General features: G+C 35.7%; 1 protein-coding gene across 1 annotated transcript; it reads left to right on the top strand.

The window, feature by feature from the left end:
- Positions 1-8,632: 8,632 nt before the first annotated feature.
- Positions 8,633-9,820, top strand: LOC140862375 (uncharacterized). Its single transcript, XM_073265397.1, has one exon. The coding sequence runs from the start codon at positions 8,633-8,635 to the stop codon at positions 9,818-9,820; it is 1,188 nt and encodes a 395-aa protein (XP_073121498.1).
- The last annotated feature ends 7,246 nt before the right edge of the window (positions 9,821-17,066 follow it).

The raw sequence follows: 17,066 nt of genomic DNA, 5'->3' as shown, positions 1-17,066 counted from the left end.
AAATGGACCACAAACATCTGTATGGATTAAATCCAACAGGTTTTGACTACGCTCAGGTTTCCCCTTGAATGGAGATTTAGTCATTTTTCCTTTCAGGCAGGATTCACAAGTAGGTAGAGAGTTAATATCAGACATATCAAACATGCCTTCTCCCACTAGCTTGTTCATCCTCGTTGAGGAAATATGACCTAGCCTAGCATGCCAAAGGTTTGCCGGGTTTTGACAATCGATTTTCCTTTTGTTCGTTGTTATCGGTTTATTAACATAATTTATTGGAACGTCTTTTAATTTTAAGTTATATAGATTGTTTTCAAGTTGTCCATTTCCAATCAAACATTCATTCTTGTAAATATTGCAAATCCCATTCACAAAATTGCAAGAAAAACCATCTCTATCAAGCATAGAAACAGAAATAATGTTTTTAATCAAATCTGGAACAAATAAAACATCTCTCAAAAGTAACTTAAAATCGTTTTGCAAAATTAAACAAATATTTCCCATAGCTATGGATTTAACTCTGGAACCATTTCCGAGCCTCAGCTGGGTCTCACCCATTCTAAGCTTGCGATTTCTTGTCATCACCTGCAAATCATTGCAAATGTGAGATTCACATCCGGTATCCAATACCCAAGAAGTAGTATTAAGTGAAACATTTATTTCAATATAAAACATACCCTTCGCAGTTCGCAACTGCTCTAGATATTCCTTGCAGTTACGTTTCCAATGACCGGGTTTCTTGCAGTGATGGCAAACTTGTTTAGACTTGTCCAATTTTGCATGTAACATTTGGCCTTGAGATCATGGTCCAACCATTTCTCTAGTTCGGCCAACCTTTCGGCAGTTACATCAGCCGGGGCTGTTTTCGGAGAAGCCTTTTTTAACACTTAGAAAATCTTTTCCGAACTTAGGACAATCTTAACTTATGAAATCATTCTGTATTGTTTGTTCCAGTAAGTTTGTTTTGTTCGAGAATTGAAAATGTGGATTACGAAGATTCATCATAATGATATACTGAGATGAAACAAACAATTATCGATGATTGTTTAATTAATTTACTAAGACATAAAATATGGCGAAATTTATTTTATGAATCTCACTCCCACTATTTTAACGATTTCACTACCCTCTAGTGAAAACGGAAAACTGTTTTCCTTAGTGGGAACATGGAGTCCAATTGACAAACTATAGTCCCGAATAATATCAGCCAACCATAATTTTCAAAAGGTAGAGCCCAATTGCTTCCAAAGCAACCTCCACGTTTTTACCTCATGTCCAATAAGGGCCCAATAATATGACGCCGTTTATTGTGACACGTCAAGATGACCCATCAATATTAAGTTATGATTGGACGGTCGCCATGTGGATCCCCAATAATATGAGCAAATCCCATGGGAGTTCCACCCAATTTACAACATGTGTCGATCCAATGTACAGCTTTCCGATGAACGGGCCCCCCCAATAATATGAGCCGGACCGTATCCGCGGGTAGCATCTCATACATTGATCGTTGATGGAAGGTAGGAACATTTAAACAATATTTAAATTTCCTTTTAATCTTGATATCAATTTTAAATCATATTTAAAATGAGGGATTTTAATTTTGAAAATTTGTCTCATCATTTAAAATTTGTATGCTTGCGAGATTCATACAATTTAGTCTAAACATGCATACAACGATAATATCATATATTATATAGGATGATCGATTCCATTTCTAATCGACCCGTGGTTGCCAATCACGAGTCTAAGTCCAATCCTAGGTAATATGCAAGTATGCAATGCAATCCTATTACATTGTACTTCCAATTTACATTTCTTCAGTCTTTATTGTCTGCTGGGCCCACCACGCTTCCAATCTTCATCTCCCACTAAGTATAATGTGTTTACAATAAATAACTATGACAAGTAGGGGATACATTTTAAGGGGTGGGAACGGGCCATAAACCAGGCCCACTTTTATTACATATGACAATTCATATTGGGCCATAAACCAGGCCCATTAATAAATCCAACAACAATAAAAATAAATGTAAATTCCCTAACATACACCTACAAAATTGGTCATGGCAATCGATCATCCTTATCCAATAATATTTAATTCAAAATTAATTTATTGGATAACATGCAATGACAATTAAATTAAAAGGATAAAATCATATTCCATATATAAAATCTTATTTTACATACAAAATCATATTTTATCTTTTTATCAAATAAAATCATATTTTACATATAAAATCCAATTTTATACATAAAATCATATTTTACTCAATATTTCCATAAGATCATATCTTATCATCAATTGTACCAAAAATAATTAATTTCATAAAATCTGATTTAACGGATAAAATCTATAAATTTTCCAAAAATTCAAATTTATCCAAAAATCAATTTTAAAATATTCGGACTCGAACAATTCGATCCGACGCCTCGTGGACCAATCAAAAACAATTTTCGATCGGACCAAAAATAGAATTTTAACATATTAAAATTTTAATTAAAAAAAATAAAAATTAATTTTCCCGGGCCGCCCGGGACGATCCCAGGCAGCCCGCGCCCCAAAAGGGGCTCGGGCCGGGCAGCGATCGCTGCCCCGGGTTTGCCCATTAATTTTTAAAATTTTAAAATCTTTTGTTTCAAAAACCAAGGCTTAAAAATTCTTGTACAATTGATTAATTTAATCGCTTGATCTGAGCAACCTGGCTCTGATACCACTGTTGGAGAACGGTGTTCAGATCAATTGGAATTGATACCCGGTGCAGCGGAAGTTTTAAAATTTTATATGGAACGATTCCATATCATGGGTATCAAAACTTTACGATTAAATTGTGCGTGTAAAAATTAAATAACAATTAAATTTTTACCTTGAAATCTCGAATCAAGATTATGGACACCAACAGATTACTCTGCTCTTGTTGTATATCCCAGGAACTGATGGACGAACAATTCTTCAATCAGGTCCACGAACAGAAGTTTAATCCCTCTGATAGATTGCACTAGAAAATCTATCAGAAGTTTCTACGAAGAGAATTAACGAATTTGATCCGTTAAACCAGACTGCAAATTCAAAATTCACAGGCTGGAATTTTTACGAGCAGAGAGAGGAAAGGGAGGCGGCGGCCACTTAAAAAAACACAGCTAGGGTTTTCGAAAATTTTTTGTGACCTCTGTTATGTAATTTCTGTACTGCAATAACTTATTTATAATGTGGGCTGCTAACAGCTTAGGGCCCATTAGTCATAAGTTCAAGCCTGACAAGCAAAGCCCGCATGTTCAGAAATTAATATAAAATTCATCGTGACTCAGATTGATAAACCAATTTCACCAATGTGCACAGAAACCATTTCTGCACCTTTTAAAGTCAAGATAAATTTTTCTGAATCCGAATTCAGTGATTTCCAAAAATGTCCATCCCTATGTCATTTTAGGAAATCTTACTCTTCTACTCTGATTTAAGAAGTCCTACTTCTTTGTTCATTAAATTTAACTCTTTAAATTTAACTATCTCAACGGGGATTAAAAATCCATTACTTGTGTGACCCTCAATGGTTCAGGGATACAGCTAGCCGTGGGCTCACAACTCCTTGTGACTCGGAAAAACAATTTCCGACTTGCCCATCGAATCATGGTAAGAGCGCCTAGCAACATCGCCCCATGATTCCCTAGGTATCACTGATAGTGCCTGCAAGAACCAATAGATTTTGGTTAGCGTACAGTACGGTCCCTTCATCCATATATCCCTATCGAATCAACAACCATTGGTAAATCGAGAGTCGTTCGAGATTCAATAACTATGCAATGCATCTTGAAGATCAAATAGTGACATCGCATGTGCTACTAAAAAACAATTTCTTAAAACACATCATGTACTCTGGCCAGAGATTCGTCACACTAATATCTCCTCAGATTGCATAGGATATCCACACTAGAAAGTATGTGGTGAATCCTTGACAACAAAGCATCGACTCCTATATGTGTCGTAACTGTACCCAATCCCGACACCTGATGACCCCAATAGAGTCGGTAAACGAGTCAAAGTACAGTACTAGCATATAGAGTGTCAATGATGTTTCAAGTAGTAAGGACTAATGGTGTACAACCAAAACCGCGGACTTTATCCACTCGATAAGTGATAACCACTTGGAAAGTCCGGATAGGGTAGTTCGATCATTCATCGTATAAATATCCATTTGCATGCTTTGAACATCTCTATGTTCCATACCAATGAAACGTGGTACTCGGCATCGCAAATGCTAGTCTCAATCTCGAGCGATCCTTATCCTTATTAACGGACGGCTCAATCGACTAGGAACTGTTTAGAATATACAGTGACTATAAGATGTGTTTCATGATAGCCATCCCCATGTGCCACCACATCTTACATACACTATAGTATATTCAAGGTCTTCATCTAAACATCTTATAATATGTCACAACATAATAATATGATAAAAGATAAAGTAAATGTCATTATAAAAGTGTAAATTATATTAAACAAAAGATTGTTTATACATAGAGTCATAAAAGCCCTTAGCCACAAGTTGGCTCACCGGGAACCCACTCTTTCATTCTTGAGTTAGGATCCTATGATGTCGATATTTCTATGTGTGTATTGTAGAGAGAAGCGAGGACGTTATAGTCATGCTTTTAATTTTCTGAAGATGTGTTCTCATCTAGTTGATGTAATAGTGATCGACGCACTTTCTTAGAAGTTTTACATGAGATTACGAGTTCTTTCCCAACCCGAGAAATTAAGTTTAGTGTCGAGTATCTCATGTATGAATTTATTTTGAACTAATGAAATGAATATCACAGAAGTACCTAAAGCAGATCGTGATGAGATTCATTGATGAGACACTGATTTATTCGAGATTAAATATAAGCTTGTAGAATATTTGAGAATTATTTTGCAGATTTTGGGAAATTTTGCAATTGTTTGCTATATGTTTAGATGCGAATTTTGGTTGGAGAGAATGATTTAATTTGAGAATTCTCATAGAGATTTGATTGATCATTATTGGGAAATTGAGATTTCATTTTTCATAGAAATCATTGAACCAAATGATTCGATTTAGAGTACTCTATAGAACTGTATTATTTTGATGCAGATATGAAATTCTAGAATTAGGAGATAGTCCTTGTGGCGCCTAAAATCAATCTACTAAATCGCATGCATTAAATTTAATAAATATTAGGATTATTATTTTTTTAAGTTTATTTGATTTAAATTCTTTATTTGAATTATGTGCTAATAAAATATTTTTATTATTTATTCAATAATTTTATTGTACTAACTATTTAATTAATGTTTTTAATTGTTTAAGTTTATTTGTCAAAATGATTTTTATTATGCAATTTAATGGTTTTAATATTTTAAAGGTTTAAGCTTGCATATTTAAATGATTTTAATTAATTGTTTAGTTTATTATTTTAAATGATTTTAATTGTTTAGTTTATTCTTTTAAATGATTTTAACTGTGTAGCTTATTTGTTTAAATATTTTTCGAGTGTCCAACTTATTTTAAATATCCTTAGTTTAGCGGTTAGTTATTTTAAATTATTTTAAATGTCTAGATTATTTATTTAAATACTTTTTAATTGTCCAAATCATTTTAAATATTTTTATTTCCGCTTGTATATTTATTTGAATGACTTTTTAATCGTTCGTCAAGTTTGTTTAAATTATTTTAATAGCTCTATTTATTATGTAAATATTTTATTTATCTCCGTAACATCAAAATGTTTAAGTATTAAAAAAAATTAGCATTTTCAAATCCAATAAATAAAATTTAAGCATTTAATTCTTAAATTTTCAAATTTGAGCGTTTGCGGAATTATGCCTAACCCATTTGCATTTTCTCCTCCTCCAAGCATCTGACGGGGTTTCATTTTCCTTCTCCATTTCTCCTCAAGCGATCGATCATTTCGTTTTCTTCGTTCCCAGATTTTCGCCGCCAGCTACTCGATTCCCGGCGAAGCTTACCCTCCAGGCGATCGAAACAAGCTCTTTCCTCCTTTCCTCCGCTCGGTTTCCAGCTGCTCGAGTGTTTCCTTCCCCTTTTCTGATTTTTATCGATTAAGGCAAGATTTATGGTTTCCTTGGCCACCAAGTGGATTATTATTTTTTTGTGCTTGTCTTCCTTCATGTTTACATTTGTAGTTTGATTTTCTGCGTGATTTGTGCATTTCCCCTTTTAGCCGTGACTTCCCTGTTTTCTGCATTGAGTAGTCGTTCAAAGCTTTAGGTTTCCTTGTTGGTGTTGCACGCGTTTATGATTTATATACGTTGTTTTACATGTTCTGGGCAAATGTGAGAAGCTATTTTTGTCATTTGGTCGCACCTGGTCCTGTCCAAAGTCCCTCCGTTTTGGGCTTTTTCTGATTCGTTTTATGGCGTGGTCTTGGATGGTGATTTAGAGGTTGCCATGTGAAGACCGTAAATTTTTCCTAAATTAAGTTTAGGATCTTTTATTGTTTAATTATTTATTTGTGATAATAGTTAATTTATGATATTTTGTATTAGTATATTTTATGTCATCGAGATATTTTTGGAGATAGAATAAATATTTTGGGTATCTTGATAATTAGTTTACAAATATTATTGAGATAGATGATCAAGATCAAGATGTAGTTAAATCTTGGGAGATATATTTCTATTCAAATTTTGAAAGTCATAATCCTAGTCAATCTCAAATTTCTTTGGTGCCTATAAATAGAGGAGCAGTGCTTGTGGAATAATCACACCTAAATCATCTCTATTTTCTCTCCTTACTTTCGAGCAGATTAGCAACCTTAGGATTTGTCAGTCTCTGCCATATTTTCGTGTGTAGATGCTGCAACTTTGATCCATATTTCTGTCCACAATTTAGTTCCTTTTCTGTACTATTTTTCGAAGCCTTCTGTCAATATTAAAAAGGGGTTGTTCAATCCTCACGTGAGTGGCATAGGAATTTGTTTAAAGGATTGTCAGAGAAGATTCGTGAATTGAGAATAGATTAAAGAAGAGGCTTGCTTTGATTGGTTCACGGATTAGTGTGTTTCAAGAAGTACTTTCGAATTTCCGTTGAAGTTTTGGTCCAGGCTTTGCAAGGTTATTGATTTCTGTACACATTTACGGTAAGTGGGCTTTTGTATGTATATTTTTTGATGTGATTTTAAAAATATTTATTGATGAGTCATGGTATTTTGGTTTTCGAAATTCGTTCGAGCATGTGTCTTTTGTTCGTGTCATGTTGGTTCATGTTATGTCATGCATGTTGTCAAGCACTGTTATGATTCGAATGGATATGATAATGATATGACCCTTATACGGTGGGATTGTAACCGTTGTATGGCCTCACTCCATAGAGGATTAACATATTGGACATGGCCTCGCTCCTTAGAGGATTAACATATAGGAGACAGTAAATCATGGAAAGGAGATGGATTTCAGTGCTTATGTTCATGTGTTGAAAGTTATTTATCATGATGATGTTATGTCCGGATGGCCCAAGTATTGAGTTATGTTCATGTTCATGTTCACGATTATGATTTTATGTTATGCATATATTTGGTATATGTCTCGAACGGCCCCCACTTGCTGAGTGTTTCCCAAAACACTCATCCCCCTTACTTTTCCCTCCCAGATTATGAAGATGATGATGTAGAAGTTCGTGAGCAAGATATGTTTTGGGGATGGTGATTGATGACCAATAAAACTAAATGTCGTTATGCTTATTTTTGGAATTTTTAATATTAATGTTTTATTATTAAGTTTTTAGACGCTTCCGCATTTGTTTCGTTATTTTGGATTTATCGAGTTGTAAAGACAATGTTTTGGAGTTTATTTATGATAATAGACTGGTTTGGTTTATACTGTACTACGAGGCTGGTTGTTTTACAATTTTTTGTAAATTTGAAACAACGCCGGTGACACGTCTCGGTCTCGGGGCGTGACATTAAAGTGGTATCAAAGCCGCCAGGTTCATAAATCCGGATGGGATTCCGTACCGAAAAATTTGACGTTGTCAAATTTTGACCAAAGCCCTGCGTAGCCTGACCCAAAACGATCTTCTAAGTTAAACTCATACTTTATATGACTAATGACGCTTTTAGCCCGAATTCCATCGTTTAAGCCTTCGAAATTGCGTTTTTGCCGTTTTAGGAAAGTTTTCGGACGCTTATAACTTCCCCCAGGAAATTCGAAATCCAATTCCGCGAATTGTCCCACGACACCCTCGACTTGTAGTTTCTGCCCAGAAAGAAATCTCAAAATTTTCCATTTTTGGAAAATTTGCCCGAAAATTTCGCTTGATATCAATACTGCCCGAGTAACATATTATAAATTGTTCATCAGTTTAAATTCTGATCGTAATTCGTTCTTCTTCATTTTTGGAAGATGACTATCACTAGAGCTACTACCTAGATTAGTTCTTTTATTCAACATTGTTTTGATTTTTATTCAGCATGGTTTGGATATCTTGGTATTTTTGAGACTTAGCTTGTTTTGTTTCGTTCACCTTCATGACATTTTGGGAATCAATAAAATAACTTTTATTCATTTGGAATATTTATTGATTCATTTATTCTGCTATTTCCTTCTTCTTAAAGTATCTTGTTTCGACAAATTCTTAGAACTCCTTTACTGTAGGAAATGGCCGAAGAACCCCCAAGAACACGCAACAACAATCGTGGGGATAATGCAAATCCACCTCCAAGAATCAGTCTTAGCAGAGAAGACCTTGCGGCTATCGCAGCAATAGTGGCGACGACCCTCCAAGGGATGGGAAATACTAACGGCAACGGAAACGGCAATGGCAATCCACCACCTCCTCCACCTGCTCAGAATGGAGTCAAATTCCATTATGAATCGCTCCGTAAGAACCGAACTGAAATGTTCAAGGGAGATGCTGACCCAGAGGTGGGACGAAATTGGATGAAGAAGATGGAGGACCAACTTCGTCTACTTGAAGTCCCTGAAGCACTTAAAGTGGAGGTGACAATTCCTTTTCTGGAGGACAAAGCAAGGAAATGGTGGGAAGCCGTTTCACCTGCTATGTTAGCTGCGGGACCAATCACATGGCAACAGTTCAGTACTGCGTTTTTGAAGCAGTACTTTCCAGCGGAGGTTCGTATACAGAAGCTGAGCGAATTTGAAAATCTCACGCAAGCTCCAGACATGAAAGTGGTGGAATACACCTCCAAGTTCAATGAGCTCGGGTCTTACGCCCCAACGATTATGGGAGATGATGAGCTAAAGTTGCATCGGTTCAAGAAGGGGTTGAGCAGCCGAATCCAGTCTGCATTAGCTGTTTATCAACCTGCCAACTTTGCAGACTTGATGGGAGCGGCCATCCGAGCTGAATCGGATATCAAGCGCCGTGAGAATGACTTCCACAATAAACGACCTCTGACGAGCCAATCTTCTCCGAACGGGCAAGTGTCCAAGCGTCCAAACCAGTCTGGTGAATCGTTCCAGGAGACTTATTCTGCTCCAAACCGTCCACAGATCAAGCTATGCCCCACCTGCCACCTTCGACATGAAGGGGAATGCCGTCGGAACACTGGTGCCTGTTTCAATTGTGGAAAAATGGGACACCGAATTGCTCAATGTCCCGAACCCATGAAGGCAAAGACAGGACCAAATGCTAGTACTACTACTCAAGGCCAATCAAAGGAAAATAAACCCAATGCTCGTGTCTATGCCATTACTCAAGACAACGCGAGAGGTACGAACAAAGTCGTGGAAGGTACCATTCTAATCAACAATGTTTTTTTATCTGTTTCGTTTGATTTTGGCGCCACCCATTTGTGTACATCTAAGAGGTTCGTAAGATGTTAGGGCTTGTGCCTGAGTAACCGACCAAACCGTTTCGATTAGCGACCTTACTAGTAAGTTAATCCAAGTTTCGAGGACGAAACTTCTCATAAGGTGGGGAGGATGTGAAGACCGTAAATTTTTCCTAAATTAAGTTTAGGATCTTTTATTTTTTAATTATTTATTTGTGATAATAGTTAATTTATGATATTTTGTATTAGTATATTTTATGTCATCGAGATATTTTTGGAGATAAAATAAATATTTTGGGTATCTTGATAATTAGTTTACAAATATTATTGAGATAGATGATCAAGATCAAGATGTAGTTAAATCTTGGGAGATATATTTCTATTCAAATTTTGAAAGTCATAATCCTAGTCAATCTCAAATTTCTTTGGTGCATATAAATAGAGGAGCAGTGCTTGTGGAATAATCACACCTAAATCGTCTCTATTTTCTCTCCTTACTTTCGAGCAGATTAGCAACCTTAGGATTTGTCAGTCTCTGCCATATTTTCGTGTGTAGATGCTGCAACTTTGATCCATATTTCTGTCCACAATTTAGTTCCTTTTCTGTACTAATTTTCGAAGCCTTCTGTCAATATTAAAAAGGGGTTGTTCAATCCTCACGTGAGTGACATAGGAATTTGTTTAAAGGATTGTCAGAGAAGATTCGTGAATTGAGAATAGATTAAAGAAGAGGCTTGCTTTGATTGGTTCACGGATTAGTGTGTTTCGAGAAGTACTTTCGAATTTCCGTTGAAGTTTTGGTCCAGGCTTTGCAAGGTTATTGATTTCTGTACACATTTACGGTAAGTGGGCTTTTGTATGTATATTTTTTGATGTGATTTTAAAAATATTTATTGATGAGTCATGGTATTTTGGTTTTCGAAATTCGTTAAAGCATGTGTCTTTTGTTCGTGTCATGTTGGTTCATGTTATGTCATGCATGTTGTCAAGCACTGTTATGATTCGAATGACTATGATAATGATATGACCCTTATACGGTGGGATTGTAACCGTTGTATGGCCTCACTCCATAGAGGATTAACATATTGGACATGGCCTCGCTCCTTAGAGGATTAACATATAGGAGACAGTAAATCATGGAAAGGAGATGAATTTCAGTGCTTATGTTCATGTGTTGAAAGTTATTTATCATGATGATGTTATGGCCCGATGGCCCAAGTATTGAGTTATGTTCATGTTCATGTTCACGATTATGATTTTATGTTATGCATATATTTGGTATATGTCTCGAACGACCCCCACTTGCTGAGTGTTTCCCAAAACACTCATCCCCCTTACTTTTCCCTCCCAGATTATGAAGATGATGATGTAGAAGTTCGTGAGCAAGATATGTTTTGGGGATGGTGATTGATGACCAATAAAACTAAATGTCGTTATGTTTATTTTTGGGATTTTTAATATTAATATTTTATTATTAAGTTTTTAGATGCTTCCGCATTTGTTTCGTTATTTTGGATTTATCGAGTTGTAAAGACAATGTTTTGGAGTTTATTTATGATAATAGACTGGTTTGATTTATACTGTACTACGAGGCTGGTTGTTTTACAATTTTTTTGTAAATTTGAAACAACGCCGGTGACACGTCTCGGTCTTGGGGCGTGACATGCCATGGTTGAGATGCAGCTCACATGGTAGCACTTAGGTGTGTTGGTTATAGCTATCAAATGGGTTGAAAGGCTGTTGGATTGAGTCTTGAAAGGAATCGGGTTTCGAGCTGGGAATTTGCTCTAGGACAGGGGTGGGTTCTTAGGCAGGGCCGGGCTGACATCTGAGCTTGGGTGTTGTCTGGTAAGGGATCAGCCTTTGGGGTTTGTGTGGGACTAAGAATTGGTCATTGTCTTAAGTTAAAGGTTGGGAACCCGGGAATTTAATGTCTAGGTGCCAAGAAAGGAAGATGAATTAAGACATGGATAAGCAGAAATCTGTCAAGCATTGGGCTGTCCGGAAATGATCATTTAAGTCAGGCTTACACTCATGTTTTGGTTAAGGGCACGGGTTGGGGAATAGCCTTGGATGCTAGGGAAATGTCGTTTAAAGCGGGAATCAATTCGGTTAAGTTTTGGTTGAGTTATAGGTTATTTATTGCTAAGATGCTGATTTTAGAAGTTAAGTGTTGCTGTCCGAAAATTTTATTACCAGAAATTATTGGATAAGGTTTGTACCTCGAGGATGACTCCCTAGCTAAATATAGAGTGCATGGGAACTGTGTTTTCAAGCGGATGTCGTTTTGATTAAAAATCGAGTAAGATATAAGCCTTGCAAGTGGATTGCTCGGGATATGTCCTAAGTGCCAAATAGTAAAGTCTAGATTCTTAGCTATGGCTTGCCACCTAAATCACCATCCCGATCATTCTTGTGTGAGCCATATGCATGATTATTGAGTAATATTTACATTCACGTACTATCTACATATGCATGCTAAGTCCATATTCAAGTATGAAAGGAAAGTATTTTTTTTTTTATGAACGAAGTGAGATGGTTGTGACTACATTTATTCATGTGTATGTGTGGGACCGGGAGATGTTTTGGCTTCCCTTACCAAATTATGGGTTTCCTTACCTTAGCATGTGTTTGTGTGGGGTTGAGAGATATCTTGGCCTCCCTTACTAATTCAGGGCAAGATTGGATTGGGTTTTATCCTGACTTCCTTGCGGCATAGTGCACTGCAGCCATGATCATGATCGAAATCACAGAGTCATAATTCAAGGATCTAAGTTCACAATTTTAGTTCAAATCATTTATGACCATGTTTCAGTTCAGATTATTCAGTTACATTGCTCATGATAGACTTAGCCATGCATATGTTTCATTCATATTCACTTCATTTTTTTATAAATTATTTGCTTAAGTTAAGGGCACAGAAGTATTTTTAGTACAAGCTATTTTTAATATGCGTGTGCATGTATTTATGTAGTACTCGTTATTTTCCCCCCATATTTTTGTTGGGCACCTAGGCTCACTACATCTATTTGGTGCAGGTTAATTTATTGTAGAGATCAAGGGGCAAGACTATCGAATGGACTGCGATGCGGGAACGACACATCCCTCTGACCATGCCAGTCTTCCGCAAAAGTTTATTGTTTTACTTTAAAATCTTTTATCTAGTTAATTTAGAAAATGTAAATGTAAGGATTTATTGTAAGTTATTGGGTTTGTAATTATCAAATTATTTAACCTTTGGTTGTTTGTATGTCGAATCTTTTTCTTAGGTTCCCGTTCTTTTCCCGGTCTATCTCGTTAGTGTTGTTGGTTGTGATTTTAAATTTGCTGTTTATGACAGGTTGGTTGTTATATAAATAGATAGGTTATGCCGAAATTTTTTGAAAACCCATATTTTTATTTAGTATAATTTAAAGTATAACTAGGGTCGTTTCTGTGTTAATTGAGTAATTAAGCATTGATTGATGCTTAGTTGATATTGTGAAGAATCGGAGAGGTGCTTTTGAGAATTCAAGAGGAGATTTCAGTAGAATGCAAAACTTAATTACTGTCTTTTGATTTGGACAGTGATAATTGATTTTTTTTTTAGATAGCGATTAGATGTTGATGATTTTCTAGATGAATTTATTTAAACAAAATCGATAACGAGTTGTTGAAGTACGAGCGAATTTGGGATGTATTTAGCTCAATGGTTAGCAAGTGAAACAGAAGATGGTTGGCTAGTTAGTTAGACTTTCTTGGAGCAGTTACAAGAGAAGTATATATTTCTAGAAGCAAGAAGGGAAAAGTGTCGATCACATCTTCTATTCATTGTTTTGTATTATAGACTGATTTCCTCTCTTATTTCTTGGTGAACCATAGAGTGTATTACTGAATCAATCTGTAAACTTGAGAAAAACCATTCATGGTGGTTTGTGATCAATAACGAAACTCGAGTGTTGTTGGTCCGTGGATATAGACATTTGTCGAACCACGTAAAAGTGTAAAAGATTGCTTGTGCTCTCATTTTTCTTTCAAGCTTCATTCAATCATTCTTCTGAAAATGGTAATACGATTGGAACTCATTATGAACTAGTATCTCGTATATCTAGAAAACATTTACTTTTCTTTTAATTTAATTTCAAAAAAGGAGAGGAGTTACTAAATCATTGGTCCTACCCGTTCGTTTTGTGTCATATATATATATATATATATGTTTGATAATTTTTTTAAAAAAATAAAAAATATAAATACACAGCACATATATGATATCATGACAAATGAATTGTATGAATTTTTAGTGATGTGATATGCAACTATATTCATCTGAAATTAAAGGTCCAAATTTATTCTTAAATTCGAAATCTAACTATAATAAACTGTTTTTAAAAAATATATATATATATATATATATATATATAAAACAAAATATGCGGTGGTTGTTGATGCACAAAACTTTTCCACAACAAAAGCAGCGTTTAATTAGCTGATGGCGTGTCAACAGTCCATGGAGGTAGGATTCTATCATACAAACCAAAATTAATTATGAACACTTTTTTTAAAAAAAAATTATAATTTATTTATAGAACTCAGCAAAAATTCGTAGTTCTAGTGGATGCTCCTCTTCTGAATTATTTTATTACTTCTTTTGATAATGTGTATATAGATAATTAATTAATGTACAAGTAATTTTCATTCTAGTCAAGAGATTTTATTTAGTGCGCATTGAAACATAATATTTGTGGACTGTGGGTTTATCGTTATATATATATATATATATAAATTAATTAATGGACATGCTCAAATATATAATTCTAATTTTCATCTTTATTCTTTGGGATCAGAATTATATTTGTAGTGATCCGCACTGTGATCACTTACTAATCAGAAGCGTAAGCATGCAATTAAACAATAAATAATATTAATCAGAGTAACTGCGAAATCTTAAAATAAATAATACCAGGTAAGCAAAACTTAGTGGTCAACCTTGCTATCCAGCCTTGGTCACCACCTAATCTCCCTGTCCCTAGTTGAACTACCTGCATCTGCCCCATGGAATAGGGTATCCAGCCAATAGAAAACAACCAGAAGTGAGCCTAACATGCTCAGTACGAGAGTATGAGTATACACTATTATATACGCATGAATCCAAATGAACTGGGTACCAAGACACTCAGGTCAAAAAACAAGCTCATAGGCCGGGCCCAGAGTATATAGCACGCTGCGCCGTCGCCTCAGGAGGTGGCTCATATACCCAGTGGATAATGGTGACCTGATACTAGTACATGAGTCCAACCAACACGGTGACCTGACACAAGACTTACGTATCCAACCATCCACAAACTCATAGGGCGAGCACCCTACTACAGAATACCTCTAAGATAAAGGCTCAATATGCTCATGTATGCAACATACAGTCATGACATGCTGTATATAAAGTCATATAAAACATGAAATCACATAATTCATGCAAACACATAATACATGCATACTCTGAAAGAGTGGGTGCCCGGTTAGCCAACTTGTGGCTAAGGGCTTTTGTGACTTTATGTATAAACAATCTTTGTTTAATATAATTTACATTCATTAATGGCATTATCTTTGTCTTTCTTCATATTGTTATATTGTGATATACTATTGTTGTTTTGATAAAGATCTTGAATATACTATAGTGTAAGTAAGATGAGATAGTGAATAAAGAGAGATCACTATTATGAAACACATCTTATAGTCACTGTATATTCTAAACAGTTCCTAGTCAATTGAGCCGTCCGCTAATAAGGATAAGGATCGCTCGAGATTGAGACTAGCATTTGTGATGCCAAGTACCATGTTTCATTGGTAATGGACATGGAGATATTCAAAGCATGCAAATGGATATTCATATGATGAATGATCGAACTACCCTATTCGGACTTTCCAAGTGGTTATCACTTATCGAGTGGATAAAGTCCGCGGTTTTGGTTGTACACCATTAGTCCTTACTACTTGAAACATCATTGAGACTCTATATGCTAGTACTGTACTTTTACTCGTTTACCGACTCTATTGGGGTCATCAGGTGTCGGGATTGGGTATAGTTACGACACATATAGGAGTCGATGCTTTGTTGTCAAGGATTCACCACATACTTGCGAGTGTGGATATCCTATGCGATCTGAGGAGATATTAGTGTGACGAATCTCTGGCCAGAGTACATGATGAGTTTTAGGTTACTCGGTTTTCCTAGTAACACATGCGATTTCACTATTTGATCTCCAAGTTGTAATGCATAGTTATCAAATCTCGAACGACTCTCGATGCACCAATGGTTGTTGATTTGATCGGGATATATGGATGAAGGGACCGTACTGTACGCTAACCAAAATCTACTGGTTCTTGCAGGCACTATCAGTGATACCTAGGGAATCATGGGGCGATGTTGCTAGACGCTCTTACCATGATTCATTGGGCAAGTCGGAAATTGTTGTTCCGAGTCACAAGGAGTTGTGAGCCCATGGCTAGCTGTATCCCTGAACCATTGAGGGTCACACAAGTAATGGATTACTAAACCCCGTTGAGATAGTTAAATTTAAAGAGTTAAATTTAATGAAAGATAAGTTGGACTTCTTAACTAAAAGAGAGTGGAATTTCCTAAAATGACATAGGGATGGGCATTTTTGGAAATCACTGAATTCGGATTCAAAAAACTTATCTTGACTTTAAAAGGTGCAAAAATGGTTTCTGTGCACATTGGTGAAATCGGTTTATCAATCGGAGTCATGATGAGTTTTATATTAATTTCTATAACAACGGGCTTGGCTTGTTGGGCTTAAGTTATGGATTGTGGGCCCTAAGGAGTTAGAGTCCTAATACAATTATAACTTAATCTAGTCTAGAAACTATCTATAAATACATGTGTAGTGTTCGAAAATTGACACAATTAATTCTAGCAATTTTTGAAAATCCTCTGTCCCTTTTTGAGAAAATTCGGTTTGTGATTTTTGTGAAAAATTACATTCCGAATTAACAGATCAAATCTGTTTATTCTCTTCGATAAACATCTGATTTATTTCTAGTGCAATCAATCAGAGGGTTTCTGTTTTCTGTTCGTGGACCTTATTCCGGAGATTGATCGTGAAGCCATCGGTTCCCGGGATATACAAGAAAAGCAGATTAAATTCTGTTGGTGTCCATAATCAAGCCGTTGCTTGAATAGGTAAAAATTTAATTGTGATTTTATTTTTACTTGCATAATTTAATCGTAAAGTTTTGATACCCATGATATGGAATCGTTCCATATCGAAAAATAAAAAATTTTAAACTTCCGCTGCACCGGG

The sequence above is a fragment of the Henckelia pumila genome, chromosome 4 (assembly GCF_033568475.1).
Source record: "Henckelia pumila isolate YLH828 chromosome 4, ASM3356847v2, whole genome shotgun sequence".
Classification (NCBI taxonomy): domain Eukaryota; kingdom Viridiplantae; phylum Streptophyta; class Magnoliopsida; order Lamiales; family Gesneriaceae; genus Henckelia; species Henckelia pumila.
The sequence above is the reverse complement of the archived record's forward strand: the minus strand, read 5'-3'. Positions and strand labels throughout refer to the sequence as shown.